This window comes from Drosophila santomea, chromosome 3L, assembly GCF_016746245.2.
Source record: "Drosophila santomea strain STO CAGO 1482 chromosome 3L, Prin_Dsan_1.1, whole genome shotgun sequence".
Lineage (NCBI taxonomy): Eukaryota > Metazoa > Arthropoda > Insecta > Diptera > Drosophilidae > Drosophila > Drosophila santomea.
The window spans coordinates 14,785,157-14,802,441 of NC_053018.2; the positions used below are offsets into that span (position 1 = coordinate 14,785,157).

Consider the following 17,285-nt stretch of genomic DNA (forward strand, 5'->3'; position numbering starts at 1 on the left):
CGACTCCGCGATCGAGAAAGAGAACTGGATTTCTATGCGATCGTGGGCTGCTGCGGTAGAAATGCATAAAGTTACTCCACTTCCGATGGTAAAATGTATCTTTATCCAATCAAACGAGTGGCAAAACAAACTACTGTCTTGAATATAAAATGTAATGTGAAATCTTGCAATCTTCTAAGTCATTCTTCAAAAACTTTTAAGCAAATGCGCATTTTTGAAAAGTTAATAAATATTATTTTAATTAGCTTCAATTGCAAATAATTTAAGGCATGGTAAAATAAATAATTCATAACTAATTAACGCAGTAGCAAGAGTCCCTTGTGTTGACTGCTATCCATTCCAAGTAGCGAGACACTCGAGTGTAGACACCCGGAGCATCGGGCTTGGCACATCCGTAGCCAAAGGACACAACTCCAGCCAAGCGGAAGATGCGATCCCTGACGATCAAGGGACCACCGCTGTCGCCCTGGAAAGTTAGTTCCAAGAAGGAGTGATCATTTGCAAACAGTAAAACACATTTGGAGTAGCTCCAAACCCACCTGACAAGCATCCCGCCCGCCGGTTTTCACATAGCCGGCACACAACATGGAGTCCACGATCATGGTCTTGTACGAGGTGGCCCGGCACTGGGCATTGGTGATGATGGGCACCACCACCTCCTGCAGGACACTGGAGGTGGAGCCACCCTCCTGACTCAAACCCCAACCCGCCACAATGGCCTTCTGGAAGTCGAAGTTCTGCAGCCAGTTGCTGGGCAAGCAGGCTGGACGCATGGTGTCCACCAGGGGAATGGGCTGATCCAGACGCAGGAGGGCTATGTCATGGACCAGGCTCACCGGATCGTAGCCCACGTGGGCATGGGCGAAGGCCACCGACCGCGTGACTCCCAGGTGGGTGGAGCTCCTGTCCAGCTGCAACAGTCTAACGGACACGCCCCTCATGTCCATGCCGTGGACACAGTGGGCGGCAGTCAGGACATAGCGATCGTTGATCAAAGTTCCGCCGCAGAACAGGAAGGTACCGCGGATGATCTGCGCAATCCACGGATATTTATTCGTCCGCACTCGGGTGCCGCCCACAATGCGATTCACATTCGGAACGCCGCAGGCTGCAAGAGGATTGAAATTGGGATTCGATGTGGTGGTCTTTGGTGGTCTCTCAGCCAGGGAGTGAAAACGAGGGACACCTATCCGGATGTTAAACTATCAAATTATCGATCTACAAAAATGTTTGCTTTCTTTAGATGAGCGATATAAGTATTTTACAAAAATAGAAAAGCATTCGAAAAGTTTTCGGAACATGTATAAATCTTTTCACTTTATGATACGCCTTTTATCTAATATATTTAATCTAATATTGCCTAAGCACTCAAATGACTTTAATTGAATCACAGTGTTTGCTATGATGCTTTAATACGCCAATGGTAATGAATGCCTAATCGTGTGGCAACTGTTTCATCGATTTGGCCAATAGATTACACCAAGGCGTAAAGAAATAAAGTCGTTGACTGTGCTCACAGCACGTTTCGCAGATGCAATGCTTTTACCGATAGGCGTACAATGACCGATTCAAATTCGCAATTATTAGCCGGAGATTAGCCGGGATCGTTTCATTCCCTGGCTGGCTTCGATTGGCACTACAATTTGCCCAACTCACTGCAGCTGGCACAGCGATTAACGCGAAACGCCTTGGCACCGCCGCCTTCGAGGGGAAAAGTCGCGGATGAGGATGGCGATCCGAGGGAGTTGGACGAGGAGGAGGCTGGATCCGAGGGAGTTTCACTGGCCACGCCCAAGACATTCGATAAGATTTGCTGCTTATGGCCCTCAATCAGATCGTCAATGAAGTCCGACTGAACTCCGGGCGGTGGGCCGGTACTGGAAGTCATAGATCCATTGACTGGCAGAGGTGGCAATCGCGCTGGCTTCGGATAGAAATAACCGCGGGAAGGTGGCTGATAATTATAGACGGCCCAGCTTCGATCGCAGATCGAAATGAGAGCAAGAAGGAGTAGTAGAAGAACTGGCGGAATGAGTTTCATATTCGCGGCGAACCGACCGAATCGCTTAGCAAACGCAAACTGATGGGCTGCCCTTGCCATTTAACTGTTCTTATAGCGCAGCTCAACAGATCCATCTTAATATTCATATACTTAATAGTATACGCAAAAAAACATTAACAACTTAATGAAGCTCTTAGGCTGTCCATCAAACTATTTTATCAGCCAAATTTCTTTGCATATTCCAAATCTTCAATCGAAAGCCCTTTATCACCACTCGACCTAGTTCCACAAAGTAGATCCGAACCCATTTGTCAATAAATCTGGCAAATATATATTTTTTTAGCATTTTACCATCGCCGAACTTTGATGTCTTCGGCGCGATTCCGTGTTTTGTCTTTATCAACATTTTATGTTAATAGTCAGATCCGCTTTCTTTTCGTCCGAAATAGAATAAAACACCGCCGCTTTGGGTTATAAATCTTGTGGAGCACTCAAATTTCGGGATTGATATCGCAAATGAGATTTATAACTTTTGTTCTGATTTCGCACTGAATCATTAATATATTTCTTGTTTCAGAGAAATTGCCCATTCTGGGTTTTACCCAGAAAGGAGCTCAATTAACTCCAAGTCCAACTAAAGGTTGATGAGAACATTAAAGGTTAAACCGCATGTGTGGTGAAGAAATATTATTCTGATTGCTTCGTAATTACAAGTCATCAAAGAGTGCTGACCACATTTGCTTGTGGGGCTAACAAAGGTTAATTCTGTTTACTCAAACTGTGTAGAGCATGTGAAGAGAATTTTAAAGCTGAGTGTAAAATCGATTAAGTTGCTACTTTTATTCGTGTTGAAAGGTGAAATTTCCTTTCCGAAACTAATAAATTTTCGTATCAAACCTATTTTCTTTTCAACCAACATCACAACGGAAGTGTTCGTGAACGCCCATAAATCTGAAATTATTCGACAGACCCGAAAAAGATTTCCTCAAATGAAAGTAAATTGACTTCCCCAAATCAAAAGCCTAACAAGAGGTCCATAAAAACGTACGTCCCACAACACGAGATATTCTTAAGCCGTTCGCGGGGAAAATAGAAAGTAAAAAGAACTCTCAAGTAAATTGGGTCAAACTAATGAAGATGCCGATAAAGATGCGTATAATCGAAAAGCGAGCCGGAGGACTGGAAATACTTGTAAATGGGTTGATGTTCATAATCTGTCCGCTTGTTGAACCAACAGCCAAAACCAAAACCAACACCAAACACCCGATCTCCGATCGCCAACAACAAAAATGACACAAGGTGTAGAAAAAACCAGGCTCAGACTTCGACTTCCACTTCGACTTCGACTTGGGATCTGACCTCCGGAGAAAGAGCTTCCAAGTATTTGGGTCAGACGAAGAAGTGAGGCGTTAGCTTGGAGGCATTGAATAGATGAGATGATGACACCAAAGCACAAGCCACAGACTCACGCACACAACGCCAGAAAGAAAGTATCTTTAATTTATTTATTTATATGCAGGCCGCTAGAATCAATGAGAAGAAAGTTCTTCCAAGCCACTCCAGCATCCCAAAAGAAACGAGTTTCTCTCTCTCTCTTCGGATCGGTTCAACTCTCTTCCACTCAGAACCAAACTTGACTCGACTTTGAGCCGCATCTCTATAGCATTCATTCAATAAGTCTGCAGGTAGGTGCCTCCTCATTGAGTGAAGTTTATTCGGAAAAAGTTTAATTTCCGTCTAGTTATAGACCATAGGCATACCGAATTACAAGCAATGGCAATATATTGAATCGTAAACATAAATAACAGATTATCCAATAAATGTAAGCACCTAATGGCGTTTGCTTGGCCGTTAAAATTTGTAAGTTAATTGGCAGGTATAAACATGGCGGAGTATGTCATAATATTTTATGCGAAATAACACTATTGCAAATAACGTTTATAATATATTTTTATTGATTTTTTCTGCAGAAAATCGGAATTGCTTGTGCTGTATATTTTTACTAGATCAAAGGGTATTAAAACTTTGTTATTTTGCAAAATTAACTGAAACTGATCCTATCCCATATTTTTCTGGTACGAGCCAAGTAAAGATCTGGCTATTTATGGCCAAGAGCTGTTGCCGCGTTGCAGTTGTTGGTCAAACGTTCCACTTGCATTAAACTGGGTCATTGGCAGCAGTCGAGAAGATGCAGCAAGCCAAGTGAGTTGAATAAGAGTCTATATAGGCAGAACCACCTCATGTGCAGCTTTCTTAAAACGTTCTTTAAGCCTGACCAAAAATAAAAGTAAATTAAAAATCATTTACTTAGTGCCAAGCCAGAAAGGCGATCTTCAAATGCGTTGTGGCTTTTGTGTGTTGCATGTTTGGCATGTGCTTGTCGTACAAATTTGTTAGCAATTATCGCATTTTTTTCAGTTGGCTTGTGGTTATTGTATTTTGTTAGTTAGCCAGCTATTTGTTGCTTTATTTTAATGATTGTCACCTGAGCCTTGAGCAACTTTCTCAGGCTTTATTAAGTTTCACCCGTGGACAGCTCTACGATTTTGCTTATGACTTTTCGGAATCGCTTTTGGAATTGTTTGCCATCTGTGGAGTTTCTGCGCATCGTGCATTGCATTTAATTGAATTGTAAGTGAAGGTATGATAAATGATTATAGCCAACAATTTTAATGTTTTTTTAATATACATTTTTTCTGGCTTTTGTGGCACAAGACAAATTGCAGAGTTTCACTGGATATTCCCGATAAATTTAAATATCACATACCCTTATACATTTTAGTTTTTGTTGCGACTTTCAGAGAGTTTCCAAACATAAACATAAACATAGTTTATCCAAACATAAAGTTTAATAATAAATGCTCCGGTCAATATATCTCAGAAACAAGTTTCTTGCTTAAGTCTTTTGTTTTTATTAATTTTATAATTATTTTCATTTTTCTTTATATAGACATAAAATTATTTACGTTGGAGTTAACAAAAAATTTAACAAATTCCTAGATCACCATATAATTTTCCAAAAATACCATAAACAAGTTTTTTGCTCAAGTCTTTTGTTTTCTCAAGGCGCCGTTCGTTCGTTTTCAACGTGACTCAAAATAAATCATATAATATAAGAGTAGGATAGGAAAAAATCAAATATCATTGTGGGCCACCTTCAACTTCGTTTGACATTTGAAAGTAACCGACAGCAAACGACATAGAAATATGCAAAAACGAGTTTGCAAAAATGAACGCAAGTCGACAAAGTCACTCTCAATTTTCACGAGCTCTTCATTTGTTTATGGAAAGCCACGCAGCCACTCATTGCTCAATTTAAATGAAATATAATGAGAATAGCGTACAAAAAATCCTAAATTCAACTTCAAACTGGTTGGGGCTGTTGACTTTATCAGACTGGGGGCTCCATTTACGGGCCACAAAAAGTCGTTACTCGTATTACCCGCCACCGTCCAACGCCTTTTGTGGGTTCTACAAAAGCGGCCAAAACCCCCGCAGCCCCCCAAAAGTCGCCATCCTTCTGGTGGGTGTTTTGTGTATGTGCCACGCAATTGTGCGGTGAGGTAATTAATAAGCCAACAACAAGCCAATTGAAACCGAACGTTGCGTCTTGTTGCACCTTCTCATAGTGAGTGTCGAACTCGGGCCGGGCATACTAAGTAGCCGCCGATAGTTGGCTCACTTGGCTCGGTTTGCCACGGTTTGCCACGGCTTGGTTTGTTTCAGTTCGGCTTTATTTCATTACTGACCATACCCAAGATGAGTTTCGGTTAGCTGTCGTAGGGCTTCAGTGTTTCAGAGCCTTTCGCAAGTGCAATGGCACCGATTCAAACACAAAAGTCAATGCAAACGAGCCAAAATGCACAAATTGCAGGAATCGTGTTTCAGCAATGAAGGGTTTTATAGGTGTGGTAATAGTAGGGCCTCCAATAATTGTACTTTACAAATTTTTGAATTATGAGTTATGTATTTTCTTTCACCAAAGTAGATTTAACTGCAGATATTAGTTCAAAATATATAAATATATTGCACACAAATGTTCCACTTATTCTGCACTTCTCGTAATTCATAAAAATTCAATAAATCTTCTCCGGATTCTATTGAGATCATCCTAGAACCTCCAAACATTCCATGCCAATTCATTTAGTACTTGCTGTGCTGTATGCTGGCAATCCGAAAACACACTTCATGGTGTTTGGAGTTTGCAGATTGGCGAGGCCACAGCTTAGAGACCAGACTCGATAGTAGACCCCATACCTAGGCAATATTTCAGAAACGGCAACTGCAACTTCAGGTTGTCTAACAATTTTAACCCAGTTTTGTTGCTATCTTTTTTTCGTTTCGTTTTCTTGCTTTCCACATTCTTGTAGGAGCCATAAACAAGTTTTTTTCTTGGCCCGAGCCGATGAAAAAATGGCTGGAACATAGAAGCAGTAACGAAACAGAGTTTGGTGCGCAAATTGCAAATAGCAAATAGCGAATAGCAAATTGAAATTGAAGCTAATGAAAAGGCCAAGTGGCGTGGAAAAGGCAGAGGAAGCAATTGCCACATTGATCAAGTTACAAATCGGACCTCTGCGAAAGAGGATGTGTGTGGTCAAGCATTACGGTTGGGAAATGGGGGTCAATAGGGATTTACGGTTAGACATGCGAGGCGGCTAAGTAGGTGCGGAAATTGCCGGCCATTGGTAATGAGACCACTGGACGATTAACCATCGTCTTCTGATGACTCCGCATCGTATGTATGGCCCGGCGCGCTCTATTCTCGTGCGGATGATGCTCCATCGATGGTCAAGAGTGGGTCAGCAAGTGGGCAAGATGGGCTGGCTGCAAATGGGGACGAGGCTTGTCACGTTGGTTACAGTTACTGGAAGCGGTTCACTTTCCGGACACTCAAGCCGCTAGCCTTACAAAGTGTTATCAATTATACTGCAATTTGTTCGGGAATGTTCAGGAATGTCGAATAGAGAAAAATGTAGATCAAAGTACATAACATGAAAGCCTAAAAATCAAGGCAAAACTAAATTATACATATATTATTATATATATATTAATTATATAGATAATTATATTATATATCAATGATTGAATTATCTATAATTATTTTGAGACTACCTTTTTGAGGAAAATACTTTAATAAATACTTTTAAAAATTGATTGATTTATATTAAGATATATTTATATTTTATTTTCGCAAATATATTAAAGTAATATTTACATCATAATAGATCAGTTCAACTTGATTTTGCACAGCACTGACTCATGATAACTGGTTCCACTTCCAATTCCACACCCACATTCCTTAAAGCCAAGTGACATAATACAGAAATTCAGAGAGCAGAAATAAAACCCCAAAATACCCATATTAGCGAGTTTTATGATTTTCCAACCATTACTTTTTGGCACTCTCAAGTCAACTTTAAATAAAAGCCATTCACAAAAAACTGGTCAACTAAACACCGCTCTATCACGTTTCTTTGGCTCTGGTAAGAAGTGCGGCCAAAAGGGGACCAACTTTTGTTAATGCCTTAGTGTAAAATATATTTGATGCGACCATTCAAAAGTTCAGTGACCTTCGTTCCAGCTACTTGGGCAGTTTTCTACCGCCGCACGTCTGATTGTTCTACACTTGTTGTTCAGTAGTTTCGGCTTAGTTTTTTCCTCTCCGGCGGCTATTTACACGGTGTCAACTCACTCCAAAGTCACACATTATTCCAAGTCATGATCTGGAGGTACTAACTGCACTGAGAGGAATTTCACATATTTTATTAGCCATTTAAAATTTTGTTCAACATAAGTATATCCACAAAGGGTTAGCCCGAATAGAAAATACAAATTTGTTTTAAAGTTATTAGGAATATGATATGAAAATCATTTAAGGATATTAAATTTTTCAATATGCAGAATGATTGTAATTGCTATTACTATAATAGGCAAAACATGTTTACCTGAGCTTTATATTTACGGGCAATCTTTTCTTATCTCTATTTATTATTGTTACACTTTTTTTTTGAGTGCACTCCTAAGGGAACTCCAAACAAAGTTGTGGAGAAAAGGTATGTATGTATGTGCTTTGCAGATGAGACTCCCGTAATGACGTATTATATTAACTTGGCTTGCACCTGCCAGCTGACTAACTGTTCCGCGGCTCGTGGTCTCGCTTACTTGAATGCCCTTCTGCGTAATTTTCACACATAAAGAACTCGTAAAAATGTTTCATAAACATTAAAAAGTCAAATTTATGATCTCCTTTTATACGTTCTTTTCGCCATGACTTGGTTTAGGTGAAATGCTTAACGGTTCCGCATCTTTGCTGTGGGGCAAAAGAATCTTGGAGAAAGAAAGCCCAAAGAATAGCGAACGGTATTGATTGGCTTTAGAATTCTTTGCTCTAGGCTGGAACTAAAGATCTGCCCTAATGGCATATTAATTGACCAACAATTTTGTGGACTTTATATGGCTAATAATGTGCCTGAGTCTGCCGGTTTCATCAGATGTTGATAGATGTGTTTCTTGATGGCCCTTGATGGTTGACACAATTATCGATACTTAATCATAACCTTGAAAATGGTGATGGCATTTAGCAATATTATTATTTTTGACCATAATTAAGATTTCAGTTGTACCTCAGGGCCTAAAAACTTGATTGATTTCAAATATATAAAACTTTAATTGGGATTGGCAAATGATCTCCATATGTTATCGTCAGCTAGGGAAGAGTTACTCTGGATCTGATCAAACTATTCCATATGAATTTGACTTTAAATGTAATACAATTTTCATAGCAATATACGTGTAGGAAGTGTTGCAAATGTCTTATTATTTTCTTCTACCTGCTACGGGCTTTCAAAACGGCATAAGACTTATCAAAAACTTTAGCTCACGTCCATCTTTCCATCTTCATCGCCAGCAATTAATCTGCCTACGTTTTGTAAATAGCCAGCTTAAGACTCAGCTAATTGCCTGCCATACTTCATTTAATTTTGTAAAATATCTTGTCCGAAAAACGAAGCAATTACAAATTAAACGAAAAACGCGGTACGACGGGGCGTTCGTTCCACTTGAGAAGTGTTGAGCTCCAATTAGCGGCAGACAATTGGCAATAAGCCGGCTACTCGCAGATCTTATATTTTATTTTAGCCAAAACATCAACAATGGCAACCTTGACATTGACTGCTGGCAGCCAACTCGTGGGGGAAAAGATGCGCAGCGACTTGGAAAGTTAACAACAAGGGCAAAGGCTCGGGGAATGCTGAATGAACTAAACAGAAACGGTTAACTGATTAAATATTTGAACGTGCCCGTATTGCATGCCAAAATATGCAAAACCCAAAGAAAGATATCACAACTGTAAATAAACATATCGGAGAGCCGAGCCGAGTTGTGAAAAATGAATCAGCGAACAAGTTTCAGGTTGAGAATATCTTTTAGATGCGAGATGAGCTCACTGCCCTGGGCGGCGAATGCCGTTAATAGACATCGCAAACGAGTTAACAAATGGATATGCAAAAATAAATAAAAACTAAAACGGGCACAAAATATTAAAATCAATTGGATCTTACCTTTTTCGTCGTCTGATGAGAGGATTCAGTTTGTTCGGTTGATTTTTGGTCACTTGCACAGATGGCAAATAAAAACATTTGCAGATTTTAACAAAACACTTATTTTGATTTATTTTAAATTTGCTGGCATGAATCACTTCAGTTTCATTAGTTTATCGCACTAAAAATCAGGTGGAACTTCTGGTTAGAGTTTTGAAAGCTTTCCCTTTAACCAATCCCACTGCGATCAATAAAATGATATTTTTCATCGCTCCTGCGGTTTCACTTCGGGCTAGATGGAAAAGCATTTACCCATCTTGAGGTCTTCTTTTTACATTTGGCTTTTCCAACCAGTCATAAGTCAGGCCAAGACTTTCAATTAAGCGGCTTAGAGACAAACAACGGCAAACGAAAATCGTGTATGTCGGCGGGTAATAGAGAAAAGATGCTTATGAGCCGTATGTAAAGAGTATCTATGTATCTTTCCGACTTCTTTCTCTTTGGTAAAAGTGTAAAAATTACGCTACGACTTGCGCTTTCACAAAACTAACAAAAAAACCGAGCGGAGATTTTTTCTTCTTTCCGTCGTTGATTTATGCATTGCGTTTGCGATGAGGATGAGGATGAAAAGATACGTAGATACATTGCTTGGAAAACATCCACACACGACTCGAACGGCAGGGCAACTGACTGATTTCGGGTACTCCTATACCTCAAGTTCCGGGTTGAATGCGCAAAAAAACACACTCACTAGGTTTTGCATTTTTTGTTTGTACGTTTGCTTAAATTTAAATTGCAGTTCGATTTAAAATAAATTAAAGTACACGCACAGTTGCGCAGCAACAATGGAAAACCAATGTGTGTGAAAGTACAAGAAGCAACGTGGAAAACTTCGCCCATTTGGAAACGGAAAATTGTCAACGCACATTGAACTTGACAGACGAAAGAGAGCGCCTCTCTAGCTCCTCTCTAAAGAAGGAAGGAGACGGGGAGAGTGTGCGGCACATGCCTCAATTTACAGTTAAGCGCGGCAGACATCCACAAGATGCAAAACTCCAAAGATACTTTCGGCCAGCGGAATGCGAATCGCGGACGGCAAACTGCGAATTGCACTTGCCGCGGCAACTTTTTCATCCGAGCACAAAAAAACAACGATCTGCACGCGGAAAAATTGGTGATTTCAAAACGAACTAAGGTACAATTACAAAAAAAGATATCTCAGATTTAGATATAAACAAAAATTTAAAAATTGTTAAATTATAAGAAAAGCTAAGAGCGCGTTTTTAAGTCTCCTACTTTGCTGAAGTTGAAGAAGTGGCTCTATCTTGAATTTTACATTCTGGCATAGCTTTAGGCAGGCAATTTCTTGCAGTGCAACAACAAAAAGTGAAGGGGCCCCAAAGCAAACGTCACCGAATCCCTTCCCGTCCCCTGCTCCCCCCTTACGACCGATCCTTCCTCGAGTATCTATGTGTGTGCCTCAAAAGATCAGAGTGTGTTTGTGGCGTCTCGTTTGTTGATGCGGTGGCTAATGGCTGCATATATGTATGTATATATATTCGTTTGCGAAAAAATAAAGAAATATATGGACAAGGCCTGTCTAGTCATAGCGGTACTTTGAGTGGGCCCTCAAACGGGTGGGAAAAGGGGGAGAGGGGAGGAGATTGGGGCAGCTAATGACTTGGCGCCCAACTGAAGGAAGTTGCCAATTCTTGTTGTTGGTTAACTAGTCGCAACTGGTGTTGATTAGTTTTTCTATCCATTTTGCTTTTAATGGGCAGTGAAATTCCGTGAATTGTTTAAACAAGAGCCAATAAATCTCAGGCCTATGACGAATTAATAGAAGAGTTGAACCTCTATGCTTATTGGTGGACTAACTTCCTGTAACCTAGTTTATTATGAATGAAAAATCACATTAAATATAAAATAATCAATAATTGGCTTCCACAAATATATATTATTCATATTTTAAATTCAACTAAAAGAATGAAAATAACAATCAAGATGAGCTGTTAAGTTTTCCCGCTGAGCTATTGTTATTTATCGCCTATAGAAATGAGATAATCTTATGAGATCACTTGTAATGTTTATAATTGATTTACGCAAATAAGAAGTGTAATAAATGCATATTAAAAAGTTAAGCATATTTTCCTCATAAAGAAATATTAGGTTATTATATTATTATATATTATATTCATATCTCGCTCAATTTCATATCCCATTTTCTAACACTTGTCGATTCTCCTAAATCAAACTTTCTTTTCCGCTTGTAAAAAATGCACACTCTCTTGATGGCTTTTCGATTTATGCTTCCTCCACTCGAACTAAACCCAAATCGATCAGTTTATCGCATCCACATCCACTCCCAAGCTTTCAAAACTTATCCACAATCAATTTACTCAAACACTTTGCCGTAATCTCTGTTTCAGATCCAGCTCCAGTTGTTAGCAGACCGTTACACAAAATCACTAACACAAAACACTTGGCAGAGCAGCTCTCCTTACGTTTAACTTTAATTACTCAATTATTTGCCTGATTTTGTTGTTTTCCACTTCTTAAGTTGGAAATTAGCCGCGAAGTACGCAGAGCCAAAGCTTTGGCCAACTGATTAGAGCGAGCGGGGGGCGGCGGGGGGCACCACGACGGTCATATCGGATCTCGGATCTCGGATCGAATGGGAATAAACTATATACTCGTATCGAACTACTACAGCGCGCGTGTGCGAACGCGCTACGAACCAAACTCAAACTGACGACCGAACTCCACTGCACGGCAATCCACGAGCGAGCAAACACAGCCACAGCAAACACATGCAAAAGCACGAGCAAAAGCAAAGACAGCGGCAAAGAAAAGAAAGAAGCGGAAAGTCAATCGGAAACCAGACTCAAAGCTCAGCGAAAGAGAGCCACAGAGAACCAGCTGATCAGAGCTTTCTCCCTTAACAGTCCACTTCTAGCCTTTGTAGAACTCAGAATCCTTAAACTGGTGATCTGTGGTGCATTTTGATTTTTTCTTTGATGTGGTATTAATCTAATACAAAGACCCAGTAAAGCAAAATCTTTAAAATTCATATATATTGTCAAAATAACTATTCTTTCGTTTTGTTTTAAAACTATAATTATATACAAATATAATTAAATCATAAAAAATAAAAAATCATAAAAATAAAATTAATAAATAAAAAATAATAAATAAATTAATTAAATATAATATACATTTTTAATATAAATATTCATAATATTATCATTCTTAAAATTAGTTACTTTTGCTAAGCCTGTAACTTACGTAGTTGTACACAGTGGCCTTTGGAAATATGAACATGAACTTCATTAATGCGACCTCATCAAATTATTTGTCTGTTTTCAAATGTCTTTTAATTGTAGATACTTTCTCATTATACTCAGTGGAAGCCTGCTGACCACCTATGGCCAAAAAAATGTGTCCATAATAGAAGATGGAAAATGCTTGGATTGTAGAAAGGAAAGTAAGGATTATTGTCGTATTGAAGCGACAGGATTTAGTTGTTATGAAGGAGAATTTTATAGGCGGCTGGGTCATCTGAAAGATGAATTCCCCAAAACAACCGAAAAAGTGGACGTGTGCCTTGCACCCGGAATGCATATCGGTATTTGAAGCATTTGCTTAGTAATACAAATACAAATAAATTAATCTTACAGATAGTAAAAATGCCAAAGTATGCTGCGTTTGGTCGCCCGAGATCGGCTGTCAAATCCTTTTAAGTGAAGATCACCAAGGCGAATTTTGCTTCACTTGCAGAGTGAAATATAAAATGGAATACAAAGGCCTACTTTCCTGTCCGTGCCTAAAAAATGAAGGATCACGCCAGGCCTATGCGAAAACAATGCACATATTTATGTTTACATTTTTATTCATGAAGTTTTTATCCAATTTATGGTGGAGCTCTAGCTTATAAATTTAGAATGTACATTGCAAATTAATTGTTATATCCTTTACAGAGAGTTAATAAAGACCGGGTAGGGCTCTACTCTAAAAAAAAAAATTTTATTAAAAAGGTAAACAAAAATTAAAAATGGAAACAGTTGCTGTAGTACATATGTACAAAGACATTAGAATAATGAATATTCAAATGTCTTTGAACAATGCGATTTCTAGGGACTTTAAAAGTGGATTTATCGTTTTTAAAGTTGTATGTGAACGAAAAGTTTGCTTGAAAAAATAATAAATAAGTGGTATTTATATAAATATCTATTGTTTATAAAAGTTTTCATAAAATGAAAAATATTTTTCAATTTATAATTTTAATTTTCTATTATTTTAGCAAATCTTATTTTGTGATATTCTATAAGTAGCGGTTTATAAGTTACCTCATACCTCTTATGTAGATGGTTCGTATCCACGATAAAGCCACCAAAGTCTTGCACCACGGTTTTAGTCCATGGCCTGAGACTTTGGCACAAGTGTGGCTGACTACCCGCAAACTGCAAGATACAGTTTTCCACACAAAACGAACGCAGGCGTTTTTGGCATTCAGGAGAAATCTTAAGACTTCCTCCCCCCTCATTCTTTGAATCCCCGCCTACGAGCCGCTAACGTTGCTGACGAAGAGTAAGTGCGAAAATTCCGAGTGAAAATTGCATAAGTTGTGTAAAATCCAAAATCGAAGTAGGCGAGGGGCAATGCTATTGAGCTGCCTGAAAACAGACTAAATTTACGTTGTTACTTGATTTCCTCTGCTTTGTTTTTCGGTTTAAAGCAGCGTTGTAAGTTTTTGGTGCGCGAATTCTGGGCACGCCGTTATGTAACCTACAAAAGCGAAAAGCAGCTGATTATAATTAGATAAAGCACATGTCGCCGCCGAGGTATATATGTACGGTATATACGTAACTAATGGATGGCCTCTCTGTACTTTCAGCCGATCCCAGAACTAGAACAGAATCAAGATGTTCTCCAGCTTCTTTGAAACTGCCCGGAACTCGCCATTCCGCACCCCCCTCACAATGGCCAGATGCGATGCCGCCGCCCCAGTGGTGGATCCCCAGCCGGTTGAAGGTCGCCAGATCGCCGCCGCCGCCACTCCGGTGGCCCAGCAGCAGCAGGACTCTTGCGAGTTCGGCAGCAGCAAGTACTTCGCTCTGTGCGGAATCGGTGGCATCCTCAGCTGCGGCACCACCCACACCTTCGTCGTGCCACTGGATCTGGTCAAGTGCCGTCTGCAGGTCGACCAGGCCAAGTACAAGAATCTGGTGCACGGATTCAAGGTCACCATCGCGGAGGAGGGCGCCCGCGGACTGGCCAAGGGCTGGTTCCCCACCCTGCTCGGCTACTCGGCACAGGTGAGAGATTGGGCTTCGCACTAATGGGTTGCATAATGGTCTGGAGAATCCGCATACTCGTGACTCGGTCGGCTGACCTTAATTACACCGGTTCCGGGCTTGAAGTAGATACAAGTGATTCCAATCGATCGATGATAAGGAAGTTTGATACCTAAGCTCAAACCCTTGTATACCTTTGGATAACAACATACATCCACCGCTTAAATGGATTTATAGTTATTGAAGATGAAGTGATACACTCTTGGATACTTATACCAATGGAAAAGGAAACTTCAGGCTAACCCGCCTTTTTGTATATTTCAGGGTCTCTGCAAGTTCGGTCTGTACGAGGTGTTCAAGGTAAAGTACGCCGATATCATTGGCGAGGAGAACGCCTACCTGTACCGCACCTCCTTGTATCTGGCTGCTTCCGCTTCGGCCGAGTTCTTCGCCGATATCGCTCTGTCGCCGTTCGAGGCCGCCAAGGTCAAGATCCAGACCATTCCCGGATTCGCCAACAACTTCCGCGAGGCCGTGCCCAAGATGCTGAAGGAGGAGGGCGTCAATGCCTTCTACAAGGGTCTGGTTCCCCTGTGGATGCGACAGATCCCCTACACCATGATGAAGTTCGCTTGCTTCGAGCGCACCGTGGAGCTGCTCTACAAGTAAGTAGCTTTAGCTCTTCAGATTTGCTCTAGTTTTCACATTATTTAGAAGGACAGTGGAAAAACCTTTCTAGAGCTGTGCACAATGTCTATTCATATAATTGCTCTGCTATAATTAGAGTTCAAAGGTCTTTAAATCTTACTCTTTTAATATAAAAAAGTTCTAAAGTGAGTTGCTAATTGATCAAAATTGAAGGTCTTCATGATAAAATTATTCTTTGGGTGTTAATAAAATTTTAGCGCGTCAGCAGATAAGAATGGCTTTCGTATCTAATGGCACGCTAGAAAAAATACTACAAAACCCTATCTTGTTAAGTATATAAGAAAATCGTATAGTTTATCAATTTGATACCTACGATTGTTTGAGCCTTGTCTTAGTGACTTTATTCCTTTGTAATAGTTATCGTTTGCCATTTTAGTTGAAACTGTGTTCTTAAGCAACTATTCAATTTAGTATGTAGTCTCTTACAGTTTGTAAATGTGAAAACTAGAGCAAATCGATACCCTTTACAATTCGGGTTGTCCAGCCGCAACCAAGCCCGTTAAATCAATACTAATGATGCAACTTTCCCCAGGTATGTGGTGCCCAAGCCCCGTGCCGACTGCACCAAGGGCGAGCAGCTGATCGTGACCTTCGCCGCTGGCTACATCGCCGGTGTGTTCTGCGCCGTGGTGTCGCATCCCGCTGATGTGGTGGTCTCCAAGCTGAACCAGGCCAAGGGAGCCAGCGCCATTAGCGTGGCCAAGTCGCTGGGCTTCAGTGGCATGTGGAACGGATTGACTCCTCGTATTATCATGATCGGTACCCTGACCGCTCTGCAGTGGTTCATCTACGATGGTGTGAAGGTCGCCCTCGGCATTCCCCGCCCACCACCACCAGAGATGCCCGCTAGCCTGAAGGCCAAGCAGCATTAAGTGGGCTAGTTCAATCGGTTAACTTAAGGCCAGAGTTCACTAGTTGGAGCGATTGTGGGCAGACCCAGGAGCAACATACTTTGTACTTTCTAACGAATTTCGACTTTAGTATAGCCCAATTGCCTTATACTTGTTTCTCAAAAGGAATACATTAATGTTGCGTGTGTGCCATTGCACATGTACATTCCAGAACAATACTTCACGCATTTCTCAAACACAGCAGTTATACACACTTTTTTATAAACAAATCTTTCTATCTTTAAAAGCCAAACATTCTATCGTACGCAACTAAGCTACACTCAAGTTCAAAGTATTCAATTCCATATATATTCTGTTATACTATGTGCTATATTTAACCTAACTCCCTATGTGTGTCTAGCTCGCGCTGGAAAGTATGTCCGTATGTTGTCCCTTTGATATCCGGCTCCTTGTTATCTCCTCCCGCTGCCCCACGTCCCACAGGCCACTCATGCGAATATGATATTAATGCTGTTTCAATTGTCTGACCCGCTACCCAGAAAAGCACTCTGAATAAATTAAATTATAAAATATAAAAACACTACCAAACTGCGTTTTTTAATCTTGTCTATCTATTGGGAACCGGAGATAACCTTATGACCTATATATGATTTCCCTGACACTAAGAAATGCATTATAAGGTAACCAAACAAGCTGAAAGGATCCCGAAGAAGGATTTTTACATTCGGAAATCTTTGTAGCATTTGACGATTATAATTCATATCATTTTTAATGAACCACGAAACTGTTCCAATTGTCGTTTATTTATGTAATGTAATGTATTAATGTAATTTAATTTACTAGCATTAATATTCGAGGTTTTGGCCAAATAATAAAAACGACGGTTTAG

General features: G+C 40.2%; 4 protein-coding genes across 5 annotated transcripts in view; 2 read left to right on the forward strand and 2 right to left on the reverse strand.

Annotated features, from left to right (window-relative positions):
- The window catches only part of LOC120447468 (serine-rich adhesin for platelets), a 113,921-nt gene extending 104,213 nt beyond the window's left edge, over nucleotides 1–9,708 (reverse strand). The window contains exon 1 of the mRNA XM_039628855.2: nucleotides 9,565–9,708. The gene's annotated coding sequence lies outside the window, so the exon portion shown is untranslated. The remainder of the gene's footprint in view (nucleotides 1–9,564) is intronic.
- Nucleotides 293–2,041, reverse strand: LOC120447469 (trypsin-1). The gene is made up of 3 exons (XM_039628856.1): nucleotides 1,657–2,041; nucleotides 540–1,108; nucleotides 293–466 (listed from the first exon to the last, which is right to left on the reverse strand). Exons 1-3 carry the CDS (start codon nucleotides 2,039–2,041, stop codon nucleotides 293–295), a joined length of 1,128 nt encoding a protein of 375 aa, XP_039484790.1.
- A 3,166-nt stretch (nucleotides 9,709–12,874) lies between the features above and the next one.
- Nucleotides 12,875–13,510, forward strand: LOC120450640. Its single transcript, XM_039633791.2, has 2 exons — nucleotides 12,875–13,168; nucleotides 13,221–13,510. Exons 1-2 carry the CDS (start codon nucleotides 12,910–12,912, stop codon nucleotides 13,475–13,477), a joined length of 516 nt encoding a protein of 171 aa, XP_039489725.1. The 5' UTR covers nucleotides 12,875–12,909; the 3' UTR covers nucleotides 13,478–13,510.
- Nucleotides 13,511–13,977: 467 nt separating this feature from the next.
- LOC120450639 (phosphate carrier protein, mitochondrial) lies at nucleotides 13,978–16,979 on the forward strand. Of its 2 annotated transcripts, none has more exons than XM_039633789.2 (4): nucleotides 13,978–14,130; nucleotides 14,438–14,858; nucleotides 15,162–15,502; nucleotides 16,078–16,979. In XM_039633789.2, the coding sequence occupies exons 2-4, from the start codon at nucleotides 14,466–14,468 to the stop codon at nucleotides 16,415–16,417; spliced, it is 1,074 nt and encodes a 357-aa protein (XP_039489723.1). In that variant the 5' UTR covers nucleotides 13,978–14,130; nucleotides 14,438–14,465; the 3' UTR covers nucleotides 16,418–16,979. The 2 variants fall into 2 exon arrangements, with proteins under 2 accessions (XP_039489723.1, XP_039489724.1); XM_039633790.2 differs by lacking the exon at nucleotides 13,978–14,130 and adding an exon at nucleotides 14,147–14,285.
- Nucleotides 16,980–17,285: the final 306 nt, after the last annotated feature.

Bases quoted from the DNA above. Each gene is read 5' to 3' on its own strand.
- LOC120447469 (XM_039628856.1), bottom strand. From the start codon at position 2,041: ATGAAACTCATTCCGCCAGTTCTTCTACTACTCCTTCTTGCTCTCATT. The intron at 1,109-1,656 runs GTGAGTTGGGCA...ATCCTCTTGCAG, and splicing joins TAATCGCTGTGCCAGCTGCA to CCTGCGGCGTTCCGAATGTG. The intron at 467-539 runs GTGGGTTTGGAG...CTAACTTTCCAG, and splicing joins GCGGGCGGGATGCTTGTCAG to GGCGACAGCGGTGGTCCCTT.
- LOC120450640 (XM_039633791.2), top strand. From the start codon at position 12,910: ATGTCTTTTAATTGTAGATACTTTCTCATTATACTCAGTGGAAGCCTG. The intron at 13,169-13,220 runs GTATTTGAAGCA...TTAATCTTACAG, and splicing joins TGCACCCGGAATGCATATCG to ATAGTAAAAATGCCAAAGTA.
- LOC120450639 (XM_039633789.2), top strand. From the start codon at position 14,466: ATGTTCTCCAGCTTCTTTGAAACTGCCCGGAACTCGCCATTCCGCACC. The intron at 14,859-15,161 runs GTGAGAGATTGG...TGTATATTTCAG, and splicing joins TGCTCGGCTACTCGGCACAG to GGTCTCTGCAAGTTCGGTCT. The intron at 15,503-16,077 runs GTAAGTAGCTTT...AACTTTCCCCAG, and splicing joins ACCGTGGAGCTGCTCTACAA to GTATGTGGTGCCCAAGCCCC.